The sequence below is a fragment of the Bos indicus genome, chromosome 4 (genome assembly GCF_029378745.1).
Source record: "Bos indicus isolate NIAB-ARS_2022 breed Sahiwal x Tharparkar chromosome 4, NIAB-ARS_B.indTharparkar_mat_pri_1.0, whole genome shotgun sequence".
In the NCBI taxonomy this organism is placed as follows: domain Eukaryota; kingdom Metazoa; phylum Chordata; class Mammalia; order Artiodactyla; family Bovidae; genus Bos; species Bos indicus.
Genome location: NC_091763.1, coordinates 77784541 through 77805493, shown reverse-complemented (window position 1 = coordinate 77805493; position 20953 = coordinate 77784541). Strand labels below are relative to the sequence as shown.

The 20953-nt window shown below is 42.4% G+C and overlaps 1 protein-coding gene across 1 annotated transcript in view; it reads left to right on the top strand.

The window, feature by feature from the left end:
• The window catches only part of STK17A (serine/threonine kinase 17a), a 36364-nt gene extending 16363 nt beyond the window's left edge, over positions 1-20001 (top strand). Inside the window, exons 3-7 of the mRNA XM_070788022.1 lie at positions 5794-5938; positions 15452-15578; positions 18584-18632; positions 18720-18899; positions 19340-20001. Coding sequence (XP_070644123.1) covers positions 5794-5938; positions 15452-15578; positions 18584-18632; positions 18720-18899; positions 19340-19664 — 826 coding nt within the window. The 3' untranslated portion in view covers positions 19665-20001. The remainder of the gene's footprint in view (positions 1-5793; positions 5939-15451; positions 15579-18583; positions 18633-18719; positions 18900-19339) is intronic.
• The last annotated feature ends 952 nt before the right edge of the window (positions 20002-20953 follow it).

Sequence of the window (20953 nt, the reverse complement as noted above, 5' to 3'; positions counted from 1 at the left end):
CTTCCATTCTGGGCACACTTTTTTCTCAGTTCTTTAAGATGTCACTGCACTGTCCCCTGCCTTACATTGCTTATGATGAAGTCGGCGTTGATTCTTAATTCCCCTGTACATGTGCCTTTTTAAAGATTTTTCTCTTTCACTCTGGTTTTCAGCAATTTGTGCAAATGTGCCTTGATTTTCTTTGTTTATCTTGCTTGGGGTTTATTGAGCTATGTGGATCTTTTAGTTTTTAACAGATTTGGGGATTTTTCACCCATTATTTTTAAGAGATATTTTTCTTCCCCCACTTATCTTGTTCCTTCAATTACAGTGTGTTAAACTGTTCAATCCCTGGGTTCAGAAGATCCCCTGGAGGAGGGCATGGCAGCCCACTCCAGTATTCTTGCCTGGAGAAGCCCCATGGACAGAGGTACCTGGCAGGCTACAGTCCATGGGGGGTCGCAAAGAGTCAGACATGACTGAGCAACTAAGCACAAACTGTTCCATATTGTCGCTCAAATCCCTTTGTTGTTGATTTCCTTTAGGATTGACTGGTTTGACCTCCTTTCGGTCCAAAGGACTGTCAAGAGTCTTCTCCAGCACCACAGTTTGAAAGCGTCAATCCTTTGGTGCTCAGCGTTCTTTGTGGTCCAACTCTCACATCTGTACATGACTGCTGGAAAAACCATAGCTTTGACTATACAGACCTTTGTCTGCAAAGTAATGTTCTTTAACATTCTATCAAGGTTTCTCATAACTCAGGTCCCTTGGTCTTGTTTATTATTTTCTCCACCCCACCACCCATACTTTAGACAGATGGCTTCCATTTCTGTCTCCAGATTTGCTGGTTCTTCTGTAGGGTCTGATCTGCTCTAAAGCTGGGTGAAATCTTCACTATAAGTGTTTTTGTTTTTGTTTTATCTCTAGCAGTTCCATTTGGTTCTTTTCATACTTTCTATCTCCTTGTTATGTTCATATTTTACTCTAAATCCCTGGGTGTATATATAATACCTGTTTTAAAGTCCTTACCTAGCAATTCCATCATCTCTGGGTCTGTTTCTATTTTCCTGTTAGTTGTAAGTTGTGGCATTTTCAGATGGCTAGTAATTTTTGGAAGGATGCCAGACGTTTAGAATGGCATAGTGCTTGGGTGGATTTTATGATCTTCCACTAAAAGAATGGTGGTGTTTGTTTTGGCAGGCAGTTAAGTTACTTGTGGATCAGCCTTATTAGTGCAGGTCTAGGAGAACTTTAGCCTTTAATAAGACTATAATATGGCATCCTGGGGGGTCTGCTGAATGCCCCAGGTGCTTGGCATGGTTTTTCTACTCAAAATGGGCAACATTCAAATATCTTCTGTCCTCTGTGAATGCTAAGAATTGTTCAGCTTATGATTTCCTGGCAGTTTTTTGCCTGACCTCACAGTTTTACCCAGTGAATGTACATATAAGTATCTTGTCTAAGACTCTGGGATATGACCGAACAGATGTCTACAGATCTCTCTCTGTGTAGAACCCTCCTCCCTGGTACTCTGCTTATGAGATCCAGCTGCCTTAGCCTTGCCCAACTCCCTACCTTCTCAGCTTAGCAAGGCTGCCTGCCATATTCTGCTTGGGTTCCTCCCCTGCCCTGTACCACAGTCCATAAATTACCTCCAAGCAGGAAGTAAAATGAAAGTAGCTCATTCATGTCCAACTCTTTGTGGCCCCATGAACTATACAGTCCATGAAATTCTCTCGGCCAGAATACTGGAGTGGGTAGCCTATCCCTTCTCCAGGGGATCTTCCCAACCCAGGTCTCCCACATTGCAGGCGGATTCTTTACCAACTGAGCTATAAACTGAGCATAGAACTCAGCTTGTTTGTGCCCCCACCTCAGGGATAATGGTCTTAAGTGCCTGTTGTTGATATGTCTGAAAATAGTTGATTCATGTACTTGGCTAGAGTACATTCATTGTTCATGGCTAGAGAGCAAGTTCCATAGCATTGGGCTGCAAGGGGAAGTAGCTACGTATCCTTCTGGAGTATATCCTGTATTTTCACACCACCCTTATATGTGTCCACACTTCCTGGTATGGACTCTTTGGGGTTATTTGTTTTTTGGGTTTTTTTGAGTCTTTATTGAGTTTGTTGCAGTATTGCTTCTGTTTTAAGTTTCGGGGTTTTGGCCTTGAGACATATGGGATCTTAGCTCCCCAAGCAGGGATCCCACCCACATCCCCTGCATTGGAAAGGGAGGTCTCAACCACTGGATCACCAGGGAAGTCCCCTCACTCTTGGCCATTTCATCTAGTGGATTCCTGTTCATTCTTCAAGACTGAGAATAAGTATCATCTTTCTAATATTTTTTTCCTTCCAATTAATTGCTCACTTGCTAAATTATCAATAACTTGATGTGTAATTTCATACCTATATATACTTATGCATTTGTTGTTGTTTAGTCAATAAGTGGTGTCCAGCTCTTTGCAACCCCGTGGACTGTAGCCCACCAGGCTGCTCTGTTCATGGGACTTCCCAGGCAAGAATACTGGAGTAGGTTGTCATTTCCTCCTCCAGGGGATCTTCCATATTCTTAAAAATATCTTTCATTTTTTTCTTCGCCACTAGTACAAGAAATCTCATACATACTTATTCATAATTTATCTCTTTATCCCTAGCACATAGCACAGGGCCTCTAATATATTTGAATGATATTTGTTAAATTTGAATAGTGAGGGAGTAAAGATCCATGCTGGGCCTCTAAGCAGGATAGAAATGGAAATGCTAGTTTAGATAGAAAAAGGAGTGTTTGGTGTGAGGTTGGGAGCTATGAGCTCACTAAGGTGTAGGCTACCAGGGGAACTCAGTTACTCTTACCTTCTAAACATCATTTATATGACTCTGAATAATGTAAACAAAGAGATACTTATAATTTTCTGAGGACCACTAGAAAGTTGAGACTCCTAGATCTTAATATTTTCTATAAAAATAGTTTTAGTAAAATTTTTTGAAAAAGCCTTCAGTTATTTCTGTGAAAAATATTTGGATAAAAAGTTACATGAATTAAACTTAGTTTCTGAATAATTTAAAGTCATGGAAAATAAGCACTACTAGAGCACTACAATAAAACTGGAAATTTTGCTGTAGTGAAAGATGGGCCCAGCAAAATTCTTCCTGCTGCTCTAGCTTCTGTGTGAATGAAGGTGCTTTGTGCAAAGCAGTTGTTAATATTTTTGTATTTTCTGTTGCCACACTCGACAGATGCCTTTACCATCTCAGGTTGTTCCATAGTAAAGCTTCACTTGGTTCATGAGTTAAAATGACAGCTGGTTAACGGGTCCGGCTTACATGTAAACAGGGTAAAATGACTTGCGACTGTACACTGTACCTAGAGGGGTGCATAAGCCGTGCTGATCACTGAAGGCTCGCTTACGTAGCTTCTTTACAGTAGTCTCTGAAGTGTTGGATTGGCCAAAAAGTTCTTTCAAGTCTTTTTTTTTGTTTGTTTGTTTGTTTTTTCCTTTTTCCCCATAAGATCCTGTGGCAAAACCCATTGGCCAACCCAATATAGCCTTCAGAATTTTTAGAAAACTAATTTTGCCCTTCATATCTTGTGTTTGGGAAAACAGAGGAAACCCTTTTGTTAAAGCAAGAATGAGTGAATAGCTAGTGGAAAAGACTAATAATAAATTGTTCTTAATCTTAGGTAAAGAGATCCTTGAATTTATGTAAATCAAGCTCTATTCAGTTTTATTGTGGATGGTAGTGTTGAGCTGAGGGGTCCAGAGGACAGGAAATTGAGATTGAGAAACTTTCTGGCAACCAAAAGACAGTTCTGTCTCAGCTGAGGAGCAGAGGCCCTCCTGAGTGTACTCTGCAGATTGTCGCCTGTATGTGCAGAGCGCCTGTGCTCTGACTGTGCATCACGCCCTGGTGCGTCTGTAGCTGCTGGGGACCGAGTGGACTCAGCTCATCTTAGCGCCCTGTTCACAGCAGACAGCACTGTCAGGCTGTCATGAATTTACTGTTTTTTGTGTGTGCTGTAAATGCTCACTATTTCCTTTCTTTCAAATTAAATAGTACTTTTAACTTTGCCTGAATATGTCATGGCCATTTTACAGTTAATTACATAAAAATTGTTTTGATGCTTTCACATATGGTTTTCTCATACTGTAATGAAAACATAACAAGAGTCAGTTGTATACGTTTAACCAGAATGAAAATCTAAACCAGTCAATGAGTTATTTTCTTCTGCTCTTATCACCTGCAGTTCTTTAACTAAACTTAATAGGTTCTTATATGATTTTTGTGAAAATTTTTATTTCCTTATCTAGACACAATTTGGAGAATAGGTTGCCCTAACAAAAAAGAAAGAGAAGAACCAAGTTACCTTATGAAAAGGAAATGAATGAGCAGCTTTTGTTTGACAGAAGCATGGCTGCCTGGTGTTATATAGTTCACATTAATTCTGTAGCAACTTCATGGATGCAACCCAGTCTTTTTTTTTTTTTTTTAAACACAGAAAGGAAAATTTGAAGTGTGACATGAGTTGTCATTTATGGTAAGGAAAAATTGTTTAAATATGGAACTTCTGCTGAAAGGAAAGGAAAAATTATAAATGATTTTTTTAATTAGCAAAATTATTCAGAGGGAAAAAATAGAAACCGAGTTGCTTTGGCCAGAGGGTGGGAGAAACCAGAAGTCCATGCTGCTCTGTGAGCCTGTCATAGCTACCACAGTCTAAGAAGCACAGTCCCTTCACCCAGCACTTTTCTCCCAGTATCCAAGTTGCCAAGACTGCGGGCCCAGGAGCAGACCAGAACATTCATGCACCTTCTCATCACGACGTTGTCTATAATCATGAATAATTAGACCAAAAAAAAAACTTAAATCTCTTTCAAAGGGGAATAGCTAAGTAAATTATGAGGTTTTTAAAATTATTTTATTGAGGCATACTTTACATAGTATATAATTCCCAGGCTTCACGTGTGTAATTCAGTGGGTTTTAGTAAGTTTACCAAGTTGTACAACCATCACAGTAAACCCATTTTGAAACATTTGTATGCTTTCAGTAGCATCCTCATGCACATTACACCCCCCTGCCCAGGCAGCTATTTCTGTGCTCTCTTTCTCTATAAATTTGCCTTTGGGGACGTTTCATATAGAAACTATGGTTTATCTATTCACAAGGTTGCAGAAATGAAAAATCATGAGGTGGGTAGATTAAAAAAACCCATCATGGAAAAAACACATAAGCCATGTTTAAAAAAAAGTTAAGAATCAGTAGAATGTGTCCTGTGTTACCATTTATGTGTTCTTTAAAAATGCATGAAACTGATACTTTTGTATGCATTTTAAGTGTGGTTTTTAAAAACAAAACTGCAAGGATGGAGTATGCCCACATGCTAAGAGCATGCCTCCAGGTGTGGCTCTTGGATTGGGGAATGGCTTGTCAATGGAAGGTATTTGCTTTATTTTCATTATTTGCATTTTTTGCAAAAATAATGTTTTTATGTATTTTGTAACCAAAGATTCTTGAAATATTTTTACTTGAAACTTTGTTAATATATTTTACCATTTAGGTTTAGTTCTTAAAGTTCTTAAGCTGTTTTTATTTAGCTTTGGAAATGCTAAAATGAGCTCATATTAAAGATTTTACTGTTTATTTTAAAAAATGGATTTCAGCATGTAAATAGACAAAAGTTTACTACACACATTCAAATTAATAGTCTATCTAAATAAGAATTCCTAGTGTGTATAAATATTAGAAACAAAAAGACTCAACTATTTTCAGTGAGTCCTTTTCCTCTTAAATTGTGCTTCTCCTCTTTTCTAGTGCGGCTGGAGGTGAAATCTTTGACCAGTGTGTTGCAGATAGAGATGAAGCCTTCACGGAAAAAGATGTTCAGAGACTCATGAGGCAGATTTTAGAAGGTGTTTGCTTCCTACACGCTCATGATGTCGTTCATCTTGATTTGAAGGTAAGAAAACTGAATCACTTTCCAGTTTTAAGGCTGCTGGAAAATCATACCCCAGATGTGAAGTGTTTCACAGTGATTTATTCAAACATTTGTCAGGTCTGCATGTGTCATTGGGTTACAAGGAAGTAAGAGTTGAATCTTTATTCTTATCCTCTAGCCAGTGTTTCAGGGAGAATATGCACACGTGTGTACCTGGGAAGATAAATAGTGACATGTTGCCCTAGAAATGGAGCTTCAGCAATATTTCTGGGTGGGTGCAGGCTTCCTGGTGGAGACAGGGCTTGAAACGCTGGTGCTGGTGGTTTAGTTGCTCAGTCATGTCTGACTCTGTGGACTTCCTGGTGATGCCAATCCTGGGGATCCAGGCGCCACCCACAATTACTGCTGGATGGCACGCTCTGACACCTTACACACATGATGCTGTACACACGCCATACTGCAGGAGTGTCAAAAGTGGGCGGTTACACCGCAGTAGACATGGGAGTGCTTGTGGGACGTTTTTTGAAGGCAGGTGTGGACACGTGTGCACCCACATGTGGTCCCAGGAGGCTGATGCTGCAGTGGCCTTAGAGGTCATCTGGTGAAACCCTGAGAGCATGCACCAGGCCGCTGGAGCTCTTGTTTTTTCCCCTGAATGTATCGTGTGCATTAGAAATTCAAAAATCCTCTCTGCAAGACATAGCCACCCATGCTTCCCAAGGGAACACTTGACAGGAAGGGATGGTCTTTGCAGTCCAGGCTTCAGTGAACTCAGACTTTTAAGAAGCCTCAGTATCACACAGTGCAAAAAAAATTCCCCAAAGTTGTGTTTGTGCTGAGCCTTCTCTCATGTTTGGTGTTACACACTCAACTTTGTAAAATCATACATTTAATTTTATGACATTTTGCTAGTTTTATGATGTAGAAAGGACCTCCACGAACAGAACCCCAATTTAAATAATATCACACCTTTAGGAAATGAGCTCTCAATTTATGACAGCTCCACCTGTGACATTATCCAGACTAGAAACTAATTAAGTAGCGAGTCAGACAGGTTGCCGACACCGTGTGTCATGCATCTTTGATGTTACTTGAAAGCAGTCAAGGGTGAATATTAAGTTCTTGACTACCAGGTTCGACTGTGTATTTACACAAGGAAATTATATCCCTTTCTCCCCAATACACTCAGTATAAATTGTATTCCTTTCTCCCCAGTATACTCGGTATAGAATACTTTCCAGATTTAATAGAGGCTTTGATGATGGGCCTTTGATGTTGGAAACAGGACTCTTCCATGTTTCCCAGACCCAGAGGAGCTTGAAGACAAGGGGCCCGGAGGGTTCTCAGCCTCTCTCCTGCCCTCTCGCTCTTCACACATGTAGTCCAGCTTGGCTCCTAGTGAACTGTGGAGGGAAAGGTCAGAGGTGGGGTTGGAAAGGCAGCCATGCAGACGGGAATGGTTTCTACCAAAAGGTCATTCCCAAGTTGGCTTCCATGACCCTTGTGAGCCTGGACAAAGAGTGTCTACTGTCCTTTTAACAGCCATCTGCCCAGTGACAGTGTGTTTATAATGTTGACTCTCAGTCTTGATAAGAGCTTGAGAGACTAAGCTACAGAGCTAAATGTATACTTGGTGTGTGCTAAGTTACTTCAGTTGTGTCTGACTCTTTGTAACCCCATGACTGTAGCCCGCCAGGCTCCTCTGTCCATGGGATTCTCCAGGCAAGAATACTGGAGTGGGTTGCCATTTCCTTCTCCAGGGGATCTTCCTGACAGGGATCAAACCCTCATCTCTTATGTCTCCTGCATTGGCAGGCGGGTTCTTTACCACTTGTGCCACCTGGGAAGCCCTGTAAAAAATGATAACCCCGATATATATGGTAACTTTGAGTCATTAGACCATTTTTATTGCCCATGATGATGAAAATGGGCAATTCTTGTCCCAGAGACAGAAGTTAGTTAGTTAGGCAACTATTAGATTTTCCCCTGTGAAAAGAGATAATTGCAAGAATGGGAAATACACTCTTCAGTAGGTAAGAACCCGGGCAGTCAGTTTGCCCAAAGACTGATTCACTGAAGACCCTCAGCAAGATGCAGGCAGGCCTCAGAGAAGTCGCAGGTTTGCTTCCAGACACCACAGTAAAGTGAATATCTCAATAAAGAAAGTTTCACTATCTTTCCCAGTGCCAAGGTTATTGATCACAGATCAGCACGACAAATATAATGAAAATGTGTGAGGTATTTCAAGGATTACCAAAACATTCAGAGTCAGGACAAAGCTCAAGTCTCAAAATCATTTCAGTAATGTGAGCTGGTCCTGGGCGTAGTGGCCTGCTTTTACATCAGCCAGGAGGAGGACTGACCAAAAGGGGTACAAATGTCAGTCTTAAAACCCAAGGTTGGGTCCAGTGGTTTAGGCTCTGCACTTCCAATACAGGGGACGCAGGCTCGAGGCTTGATCCTTGGTCGAGGTGCTAAGATCCCACATAGTTCGAAAAAATAAAAGTCAAAAAATAACCAAGGCTCTTTGTGTTCCACTGGTCTTATATTGGTCAGATCGTTCACCGTTCTGTACTAGGTGTTCAGTCATTAAACCTGCCCCCACTGCCATGTGTATGATGGGAAGGAGAGGAGCAGCCTCGGCATTAGAAGCTGAAACTTTTCCATTTGAGATTTAAATTGATTACTGAAAGTTTAGGCATCAGCGTTTTACTTGAAAGATTGGTATCATGTAACATTTCTAAACAATTCCTCCAATTTATTTAGGCAGGATTATTAACCTGTTTCTGTATTTTGACCTGGGTTTTAGAGCATAAAAAGTCAATTAAACTTTCATTGCCTGATAAAATGTTGCTCAAAATTTTGTCCATGGTATCTTAAGCTTTATTGAGCAGATTAGCCTCAACTTTACAATGGTCTTATCCAGTGGTGACTCTCAGTAAATGGTAAGTAGACAATGTGCAGAGGTGAAGATACCCAGGTAAAGAAAAGGATTCCCACTTGAAGCTGAGAAATAAGATTTTGGGAAGGTGTCTCTATTCCCGTTGTCTGAGGATGGTTTGTATGTTTCCTGTGTATTCCACTCCCATTACCCCTCAGTGGACCTTCTTTCTTTCTTTCTTTCTATTCGGGATGAGTGCATCTTAAATTAGAATTAAGTATTGTGAGCCACAGCCTTGATCATGAACTGGATTCTACAAAAAGGAGAACTGACTGAGCTGTGAATTTTAAGGTCCTTATCTTTGTTTTTAGCACTTATTTTCACTTATGGAAGTGGATTTATTTCTCCATCAGAGACTGATGGAAACTATAGTCCTTTATTTAGAGGAGTAAGTTCTACTTTAAAAATGTACTGGTGGTCAAACCAGGGCACAGTTGGTCTAGAGGACACAAAAAACATAACTGAAATTCCATGAAATGGCTGTGATTTTATTATGAGATGTGTGTTTTCTCTAGTAATCTCTTTCAAGGGTTTAAGGTCTCTCACTTTGGCAGATCATGGACACTTGTGACTAAGCCTCAATTTCAACTACTACAGTAACATTCTAATAATTTGGTCACACAAATACAGAATTTATTGCATTACCACTCGACCAGCAAGCTTTTGAATAACAACTAAAGAAAGCAGTTCCCAGGGAATATAAAGGGTAAACCATCTGTAAGGGAAAACATTTAAGGGAATAAATGGCATTTACAGACATCCCCAGAATGAGCATGTCTTACTAATCACAAATGACCCTTCAGATCCAGTGATAAGCAGTACTTCTCTCGGTGTTTTTGGTGTACTGGGAAGGGTGAAGCATGCGCAGTGATGAACATATATTCAGAGCCAAACGCCTCTCATCTAATTTGCCTGAAAAATGACATTTGATTGTAAGTAGTATTTCTTTATTAAAAAATGACATTTGATTGTAAGTAGTATTTCTTTATTGTAATAAAATTACAGTTGCTTTGAGAAGTCGGGGACTTACAATCACAGTGCTGTATAGGATTTTTTCCCCTGAAAAATTAGCTAGAAGCTAAGTAACAAAGAGAACGTGGCTTTATAAGGAGGTTTATGTTATCAAAACCTCATTGCAAAGAGAAATTGATTCTAACACTGGTCAGTTAAGCTTCTCAGTCTTTGGGGGTAGGAGAGCGCTTTATCTGGTTTGGGTGTTTATAACCATGGAGCACGCCTCTGCAATGGAGACTTCTGTAGTGACAGCAGTTTGTTGTTTTAGTTTTTTATTCAGTTTCAGGTGTTTACTGTAGCCAAATTTTTTGTAATTTAAAAAACAAAACAGGTTTTTATACAAAATTAGAGATAATACTGGCCACAGTATGGTTTTTTCAGTATAGGCAGAAAAGCCTTAGTTATTCTATGAATTTGTTTTCGGAATAAACTCTCATTCCATTAAATTGCATAGTGGTAATAATTAGCACATTGAGTAAGAGACACTCAGAATTCTCTGACCATTTCTTGGGGTGTCATTTGAATCTTTTTCCCCCTCTTAAGGAGTTTATGGCTGCACCATCAATCCAGTGCCACTGGCTGCGTGGTGCCGAACTGAAATGGGCTCCAAGTGTGAAGTCCACACCAGAGCTCCGAGACTTGGTGTGAAAAAAAAAGTAAAATATTTCAATAATTTTGCATATTAGTTACCTGTTGAAGGTATGGACTTTTAGATAAATTGAGTTAAATGAATATATTTAATTTCACCCATTTCATTTACTTTTTGTAATATGGGTGCTAGGTAATTTTAGGCTGCATTCTGTGACTCACATGACCTTTCTGTAACAGGACAGCACTGGTTTCAAGGGGATCAGGAGATGTTTAAGCTAAAACAACCGGTACTATATCTCTTAGCCTCTCCATTCATTTTTCCGCCTACTGTAAGCTAGTTTTTTCTCCCACAACTTTACCGAAAGTTACATTCTCCGAGTTCCTTCATGGTCCTCGTTCTTCCTCTTGTCCTGTTTGATGGAGCGATTCTTCATGGCTCCCCTCCTCTGATGTTACACCTGGGTTCTCACTCTCAGACCAGCTCCTCCTCCTTGATTCTCATTGTGTCCCCTAAACCTAGTTATCAGCAAGCCCTCATCCTGGCCCACTGCTCTTCTGCCACATACACACTTCCTCTTGTTTGTGTCATGCTTAATCTTTCCCGTGTGCTCTTGGCCCCAAAGCCCTGTCCTTGGCCTTGCTCTCTCTCCAGATTGAATTTCCAGCTGTCCTGGGTGGTCCTGAGAAAACTGAAGTGATGGTCCTGTCTGTGGACCTGACGGATCAATCAGCAAATGACAAGAGCTCCCTCTTTCTGTTCTGCATGTCATCAGTCTCAATGGCCTGTGCATTTTGCTTCTAACGTGTGACATCTCTTCTCTTCTCTTTCATTCCATGCTTCATCACACCTGCCTCAGTCTCTCTCCCTCTGGAGGCCTTTAAAAACAGGCTAAAGGCGCGTGTTTTAGAAGGCTGTTCCTGGCCGCAGGCGTGCATCTGGCAGCCCCTGCACGTGCCGTGCTGTGGGATGGCTCCCTGTTGCCCTTTGGCCTGTGGTCATACTTCCCTGGATGCCCTCTTGTCCCTCTCCTCGCTCTGCCTCCTGCCAGGCACTCCTGAATGGCCCACAGAGCCCTGCAGGCCCTGCCCCCAACCCCATTTCCTTCCAGCCTCACACTTGCCTCTCACCTCTGTGTTTGTCTGCAGCTTGCAGTTCTTCCTTTTGCCTCCCCCAACCCCGAGATGCTCCCCCATGACTGACTCCTTCTTAACATTTGTCTCCCTTCGAATACTGCTTCCTCCAGGAAACCTTCCCTGACTGTCCTAGAAACAGCATCCATACTCATACATACTTGAGAGGCATGCTGTCACCCTTTACCCACTCTGGTAGAGCTAAAAATTACCTGGAGTTGTACTATCTATTGGTCCTTATTTGACCTGGTTGGAACGGGGAACACATCTTGTTTTCTGCCATTTCCCCTGGTCACAGCTCACTAGGCAGTCCATGAAACTTGGCTGAGTCAATGGTGAAGTCCTTTTTCCCCCTCAGGGTCTGCTCCCTGGCCTCCTCTGGAACTCTCCAAGGTAGAATCCCTTGCTCTTGTTCATTTAGTGCCCAAGCACTTTGTGGACTGCAGTACTTAACGATGCACAGCAGAGTCAGTTGAGCCTGACAGGCCCATCTGTTTCTCTTCTGATTATGAACTCAGGACAGTAAGGGCTTATTGTTCATAGTCATGTTACCACCTAGCCTGACACGAAGTAGAGACCCTCTCAGGGCTTTTTTGTAGAGTTCCCTTTCTTCATTTACTCAGTGAATACCAGTGCCTGTCTGCTGAGGGCGGGGCCCTGAACCTGGTGATGCCTCAGTGACCAGGGCTGTGGCTCTGGTTCCCACCAAGCTGTAGACTCTTCCCACTCGCCGCTTCTGAATCCAAACTGTGACAGACCTAGAGCACTTTCATAGTAGAAAAGGGTAGGCAGGATGGTTGGGTCAACAGTAAGACACCTTTTCCTTAAATTTTTGTTGTTGTTGTTTGTTTTTAAATGACTTTAAAGAGTTTTTTGTTGGCCATGGGGCACCTGGAATCTTAGTTCCCTGACCAGGGCTCAAACCCGCACCGCTTGCACTGGAAACACGGAGTCTTAACCACTGGCCCACCAGGGAAGCCCTACGACCCCTTTTAAAGAGAGGGCCCATCTGACCTCAGCTTCCTGTGTCATAGCACAGCCCTTCACGACACTGCTTTCCTCCCGTGCTAGGTCCTCTCACCAAGTTGATAGGCAAAGCAGAACAGAGAAGAGTGCTCTAGGTGGGGGACAGGAGGTGTACAGAGATGCTGTTGTGAGAGAGCAGCGCAGGTGTGAGGGGCTGGCAGTGTCCCAGAGCCTCACTCTGCCTGATTGCGGGAAGCAGGTGCATGAGGAGTCTGGGGAGCCGGGCCGGAGCTCGCCCTGCCAGGGGCTTCTGGATCCGTGAGCAGTGGGGACAGCTCACGGATCCAGAAGGAGCTGGGGACAGCTACTGAAAGGGTGTGGGCATGACGCAGAGGACAGAAGACCCTGCTGGCTGCAGTCCGGGCAGTTTTGTGTACAACTAAGCAAACAGTGATGGTAGCTGGAGTTAGCAGCCTGTGGTGGGAGAGAAGGCAAAGTCTGGAAATGCCTGCATCTGGGATTTAAAGTCAGTAGGATATGGTGACAGAATAGCTAGAAGGGAGAGCAGTGGGAGGGAGGAGAGACGGAGCTGCTTCTCAGTGTTGTGTCCCAGCGGCTACGAAGAGCATCACCTGAGATGCCCACAGAGGGGTGGGGGGTCTGACTTGGAAGGAAAATAGGAGTGAGTCTGACTGGAGCTTGTAGAATTTGAGGCGCCTCTGCGACATCATAGGGGAGAGATTAGGTAGGAGTTGGTTGAAGAGATCTGAACCAGAGATGGGGATGGTGACTCCTGAGCTGCGGTGACAGTTCCGCCTGTGGTGCGGGTGGGTGCTGTGTGGCGGGAGTGGGGTGACGGGACGAAGGAGCCTTCAGGTCAGGCTGTGGGGACCCGGCGATTAGCGGGCGGGTAACGGGAGACCGACAACAGAGGGGATAGCAGGAGCCGAGAGTTAGGAGGAGAGCCAGGAGAAAAGGAGTTCACAAGCAGGGAAGGAGCAGTAGAGTCAGGTGCCACTGAGATGGTGCGCAGAAGAGAGCCCCAGCCCTCTAGTGACCCTGCAGATGAGAAGATGGAAGTCGGATGGAGCAGCTGGGTGTGAGTGGAAGGGAAGGTGGGTGACCATCAGTATCACCCTCGAGAGCACAGGTGTGATGGGGGAAATAGGAAATTACCGTTAGAGCAGTTTGTCTTGTATAAGCCTTTGCAGAGGAGACCCACGCACTGTGCCTGGAGTGAGGGGCGAGGATAAATTTGTCAGGCAGTGCGGAACGGGGCTTCCCAAGCAGAGGCAAGGCCGGAGGTGTGTACCACGTGTGTTGTTTAGGGACTACAGCCTGATCGATTGGGAACAGATTCCTCACAGAAGCCCCTGGAGGGGGGCGTGGCAACTCACTCCAGTATTCTTGCCTGGAGAATCCCGTGGACAGAGGAGCCTGGCAGGTACAGCCCATGGGGTCGCCAAGAGTTAGACATGACTAAGTATGCACGCTTCTCAATTTATCTTTGGAAATATTCTTAATAACAAAAGACACTAAATGCAGACCCTTTATGAAGCAAATATAAACTTTCACACCTCATACTTTATTTCAAACAATTCTAATGAATCTTACATTCTAGTCCATAATATATCTGCTTGACTTTTCGCGCTAAAGTGTCTTCTTCAAATGAGTGAAAATGGCTCCAGGAATATGAAGCTTATTGATCTGTGGATTTGGGTAGTGCTCACCATCACCATGTGCATCCACCCCCTACCCCCACTCCATTGGAGTTTTGTGTGTTGCTGAAGAACGGCAGCTGGACAACATAGGGAGAATATCGTGATCAGACTTCCATTATGGGAAGATTATTGTATGAGAAGGATGGGCTGAAGGTAGGGAAAACTAGAGACGCAGGGTCGTGTCCAAGTAGGAAATAATGAAATCCCAGACTTTACGTGGAGGAGATACTGAGGTCTAGGAACTAGAATGAGCATGACTGGAGACTTCATTCGATCTGACAGTGGTAGAAAATGGAGACAGAATTTTATGATGATTCCCACTGTTTGACTTGGGCACTGAGACGGGAATCTGTAACCCGAGGTGTTGACTGCATTGAAGGCCTTGCCCCGAGGCAGAAGCCGAAGGTGTGGCACATTTCAGCCAGATGAAAAGATCTGATTTTAATTGGTGCTGTGAGTCTGGAGAGGACTGAAACTTTGCTGGTAGATAAAATTGCTCAGAAATAGAATGCAGAGTGTCAGGACAATGTCAGTCAGCAAGAGATCTTGAGCAACACCAATACTTAAAAGGAGGACAAAGAAATCCCAAGAAAAGGATCTATAGAGAGGGATCCATAGAAGGAGGGATATATCCAAGAGGGTGTAAGGATGTCCACAAGCTCCTGATTGTCCAGCGGTGAGTGCCTGCAAAATAGTGCCTGCAGGACACCCGGACTTGGTGGGCCTTCGACTATTAAAGATAATGTGCCCTTAGTGAGAGCAGACTGAGCCGAGGGGGCAAATCCTGATTCATCTGGATTGAGAAGTGGTCAAAGGTCTAGTGACCTTGCTTTCAACAGCTCAGCTTTGAGGGAGGGAGTGGATTGGGTAGAAAGAAATTCAGGGTCATAGGGGAGGGTTGTTTTTTTAAATAAGTGGTTTGGTTTTTAAGATAGGAATAGATGCATATTTATGTCCTGAGGAGGAGCTAGCATCAGAGAAGAGATGGTACGAAGCCTCCTGCCTTACACACAGGAAGTGTGCTGTAAGCAGAGCTGTGTAATGAATGACTGTCCACTGGTAAATTTCTCACTCTCAGTTCCACAGGTAAAATCTGTTTTACAGGCTGCCTGTTCTTTTTGCTCTTCATACACAATCATGATTTATTAATTTGGGGGTATCATTTTTTAGCCTCAGAATATTCTGCTGACAAGTGAATCTCCACTGGGTGACATTAAGATAGTGGATTTTGGTCTTTCAAGAATAATGAAGAAGAGCGAAGAACTCCGAGAGATCATGGGCACTCCTGAGTATGTGGGTGAGTATTTGTCAGAGCGGGGTGTGTCTTCTTTTTAGGGACAGGCGTCGCCTTCACCGGGGAGCTCACATGTGCTATGATTAGTGGTGGGGCCAACTTTCCACTGTGTTGAAATTCTGCTGTCAGAGAGCCCTTCGTTTGAGTTAAAAAACGGAAGGCTTTAAAGAGTATGATACCAAATTGGTGCTTCGTTCTAAATGGAGTGGGCTTCCCTTGTGGCTCAGCTGGTAAAGAATCTATCTGCAATGAAGGAGACCTGGGTTCGATCCCTGGGTTGGGAAGGTCCCCTGGAGAAGGGAACAGCAATCCACTCCAGTATGCTGGCCTGGAGAATTCCGTGGAATGTGTAGTCCATGGGGTCGAAGAGAGACACGACTGAGCGACTTTCACTTCACTTAGCAGCATAGGATATCAGGTTATCTGAGGGTGGGAGGATATTGAGCAAGTAAAGGACCTGTTAAGAACTTCAAGTTGGTAACAAACATCGTGAAAGTCGTTGCAAGGCCTGTGACTGCACATGTGTGGGAAATACCGGGTATTCTGCTACACAGATACAGAGGGGAAAGCTCCTGGCAGAAAGAAAAAGGAGAGAGCTGTTCAGGTCAGGAACCATGGCTTCTAGGTTGGTAGATAAAGTAAACTATGACTTTTTTTTGATAGACAGGTGGAACACAGAAGGATTAGTGGTTTGAATGAGGTTTAAAAAAGAGACTTCTATAGAAGAGCAAAGCAGTGAAATAATTTAAAGGTTGTGACCGGGGATTACCGTTGTATTTAAAACCTGAGTAGAAACTCTTTATGATGGGAAGACCTTGGATGATGGCAGCCCTGGGAGGAGGAGGATGGCTTTTGTGGCCTCAGGTGAGAGCTGAAGATGAGAGAGAAGACTGTGGCCCTGTCTAGGGGGAAAGGTTTGCCTGCAGGCAGAGGTGTGAAGAGGACAGGAAGTCTCCTCCTAGAAGGCCTGGAGGCTTGGCAAAAAATAGAATGAGAAAGGAGAGTGGTATGTAGAAAGGAAAAAAGGATTCCAGGGCATCCAGAAAGCCCCAGGGCACAGTTAGGGTTGAGAAAAGCAAAGCTATAGGGCTTTTTTTTTTATAGATAGCACAAAAAATAATTTGAAATTTTAAATTGCATTCTAAAGTCCCGATTTGAAACTGCATATCCTTTATTAGGTAATAAAAGATATCACAGGCAGAAAAACATCGTTCAGATATTGGTTTTGGGGTTTTTTTGGTGGACTAGAACACTTAATTTCCTGTATGCTGATTGATAACACCTCCTGACCACAGTGTAAGGGATAGGAAAGTGGCTTAATGTGCTGCTTCAGGGCGAGTAGCCTGATGTGTTAGCCAGCGAGTAGTGGGTGGCCTTGTAAACTGGAAGAAACACAGACAATGCAGACTGAAGGGCTATGGACTAAGACGCCAGCAGGAATTACTGCGCTGAATGAGTTTTGGGCTTTGTTTGCTTGTTTTCCAATGTTTTCTGCTCTGTGGTAAATTCTCAATTTTCTATCAAGAGCTTTTTTCCCTCCAAAAAAATAAAACTTTATTATAAAAAAATAGTATAAGCCCAATTGGGAAAAACTGAAAATAATTCAGGATATAATACAGAAAAGCGTGAGGGCTTTCCTGTCTGCCTTCCGCTGGCCTGCCTTTTAAAGGGGAGTTGAAGCCGCCTCTGCCCCGGTGTGTGCTGCTCCACGCTGGTGAGCTGTGTGACCTTGGTCCCCAAGCCTCTTGGTGCCACACGTCTCTCTGTCCATGAAACAAGGCTGTGCAAGTCCTGCCTCATTGGATCTGCTCAGTGATGCTCTTCTGTCAGTGTTGAGCACATCATAAACACTCAGAAAAGTAACCGATGTTACCTTCTCCCCCTCTACCCACCATCTACTGCTGTCTTGGCTGTTTTACTTTTTCCCGTCCAGTAATTTGGATTTTATGCATTTGATTTTAAATTTCCTAGTAGTTTCTTTTGAAACTTTTAAGTAATATTCATAATCTGTTTCTCAGCTTGGCGTCTTCAGATAGGAGTTGAGGAAATCAGCCCTCCCCACTTCTCCCCCTCATATCCTCCCCCTCCCCCACTTCCTCCCCTCATATTCGGGGGCAGGTTTGACCCCAACTACTAATGCATGTGTGACTTTGAGTGTTTTGGTTTTCCCTGAAACATTTTCATTCCCTTTTTTATTGTAATTACCACAGTTTTGTAGTCTTTGATCTGTTTTTAAATGGATTCAGTACTTAACTGTCTGCATAGCCTGGCCTTCCTATCTGTATACTCGTGAAAAAGAAATCATCTTTGGGTTGACTGGCTTGTATCAGTGAGTAGTTTCCGAGGAGAATTCTCCTGAATTTCCCCTGTGGCCTCGCACACTTGGGGCTGCCCTTCCGTTGCCTTGTCTGGGTGGCAGCGGTCTAGTTAGATGGTAGCAAAGCAGACTGCTCTCTCAGCCCCCTGGAGTTGTCCCTGTTTTCTGTGCATGATGCATGTCATCCGATGCCCAGGCTGTCTTCTACCCTCGGTGACTGACGTTGAGTTAACGGGCATTTTAAAAGCTCACTCCAGCCTCGGCTTAGAGTAGATCAGAGGCAGGTCCAAAAGGGGTCTGGGGGGACGTACTACAGACTCAAGGCGAGATTGAAAAGCAGGAACCTGTTAGAGCTGATTGATACTTGATTAGATAGAGGGTGTGGGAAGAGGGGGGAAGAAAGTAAAAGTTATCACTTTATATGGTAGTATTTATGTATTCAAGTATTTTTTTTTTAATTGCTAGGATCCAGCATTGGAGGTTAGAAGTAAAAAAGGAATTAAGTTAATTACAAATGTCTAGTTAGACTTTACACTAATTCATATTAATTTGATTTATACTGTGAACTTACTTTATTTTAGCCCAAACCTTGATAATGTCATATAGTTTTGAGTATTTAAATTTTTATCTCTAACAGCAAAGTTTACATTTTTCCACAAAACTAAATATTTTCTTTTGTTTCTGCTACTAGCTCCTGAAGTTCTCAGTTATGATCCTATCAGCACGGCAACAGATATGTGGTAAGAATCATTGATGAAAAACTGATCAAATCAGTTTTAAGAAATGAATGTGATACTGATTTTTCTTACCTCTTCATTCTGATTTAGGAGCATTGGAGTGCTAGCATATGTCATGCTGACAGGAATATCGCCTTTCCTGGGCGATGATAAACAGGAAACGTTCCTCAACATCTCACAGATGAATTTAAGTTATTCTGAGGAAGAATTTGATGTTGTGTCTGAGTCAGCTGTTGACTTCATCAAGACACTTTTAGTTAAGAAACCTGAGTAAGTATTCTGATCTTTATCAATTTTTGAGCCATCTACTCTGAACAAAAGCAGATTAACAACTGAAACCCCAAAATGAAGACATGAAAACGTAGACATAAAACTACATTAAAATCTTTGACTTTTTACGTCTGTTGAAAGAAAAGTGGCAGAAATAAAAATGTTTTCAGAAAATGTGAATCGCACCTCAGTGTAACAGATATTTTCCATCTGTTCTTGGTCTTTCAAGGGGGCTTTTCAGAGATAACTTGCTTAAAATACTATTTTTCAACATTATGGGGAACGGTTTTTGCAAGCAAATGCTAAAACTTCCTTTAATTCAGGAACTACAGTAAGATTTTTACCAGCTCTTCCTATGTCCCAAAATTTAATCCCTTAGGCTCTGACTTATGATTGAAGTTTTAAGCCATCTTAAGTGTAAACTGTGTATCCCTATCCAGAGATCGCGCCACTGCAGAGGAGTGTCTGAAGCACCCATGGCTGACTCAGAGCGGTGTTCAGGAGCCTGCTTTCAAGGTCAAAGGGGCCTTAGAAGAAGCACATGCCCTCCAGGAAGCAGATCCTGTGTCTGAAAGTAATTCAGATACTCAGAAGCCAGAAACCGAGGAATCCATCGTAACAGAGGAGCTAATTCTAGTTACTTCATATACTTTAGGACAATGCAGACAGTCTGAAAAAGAGAAAATGGAGCAAAAGGCCATTTCCAAACGATTTAAATTTGAGGAACCTTTGCTACAAGACATTCCAGGAGACTTTATCTACTGAGCAGTATTTCCCTTTAGAACTTTTAAGATTTCTACATTGGAAACATTATTTATGGACTTCTGGCCAAATGGTACATGGACTGAAAGTGGATGACCAGGTATCAGTGATAGAAACTTAAAATAACTTTGTCAAACTTGTGGAGTGAGAGAAATCAAGCCGGATTCATCAAGTGGCCAACGAGGAGGCTTAACGGGTGAAGTTACCTTTTTCTATGTTCTTTTTAAGAAGGGAGATGTTTGAACCATTTCTGCATCCTTCTTCTCCAGAATGAGAATTTGTATGCAAAGACATCTGTATTCACTTTCTGTAAAAATCCAAGTAAAAGTGCCAAAATTAACACCTGTGTAAATCTGTTTTGCATTATTCATATGTATATCTGCATATATATATGTTGATACCTTTACTAAAATTGATACTTTTTCACTTTGGGTTTTTTTAGAGGGAGTAAGATTTTAATTTAAGTATTTTCTAAATTTTTGAGACCTAGAATAAATCCACTAGTTTAAAAGTGTCTTATTTATATATTATTGCTTTATGTTGATTTAATTTGGCTTCTGTTGTCTGTTTTTTCCTCTAATGCTTGTCACCCCATCAGTGAAAAACCCTGGCTAATTTGTTTTTCTTCAACATCACTAGTAAGAGTGGTGTGATTTTTCACCTCTGAAATGGTTCTGGTTTTCAAGGCCAAGGTTAAGTCATCCTGTGATATTCCACCAGTGTCAGCCTGCAGCTCCTTCGTCACACCTTCCTTCATAGACGCATCCCTGCGCAGGTCTGTCACTTTGGTCTCTTAGGAGAGTCACCTCTTACATGATCGGATCAACACAATGGTGCTTTGGTCAGTGAGAAGATGGTATAATGCTGTTTTTGTTAATAAAATCCCTAGGTGTCAGGATAAGAAATAAAGCATATTCATGCTGACCATTGAGCCTCTACTTCTGCTGAGTTGTATTAGCCCCCAAACTATATTGGGAAAATTTACAAAAAGCCAGAATATTTATAAACCTTTACTTTGTTCATAAGCAATTTGACTTTGGAGACTTTGTCATTAGGGAGGTACCCTTCCTTGTCCCCAAAAGACTTAGAATATACTCAGTAGCATTTATTTAGGGTTGAATACTTCAGTTGTATCTGGGCCCCACAGTGAACAGTAAATTCCTATTTTAAAAAATGCAAATGTAAAAGTGGATGCTGTACAACTTAAAGCAACTAAATATCCTTCTTACATGGAACAGTCTGAGAGTCTTTATTTATCTTGTATTAGGTCCTAGTATCAGGTTAATACAACC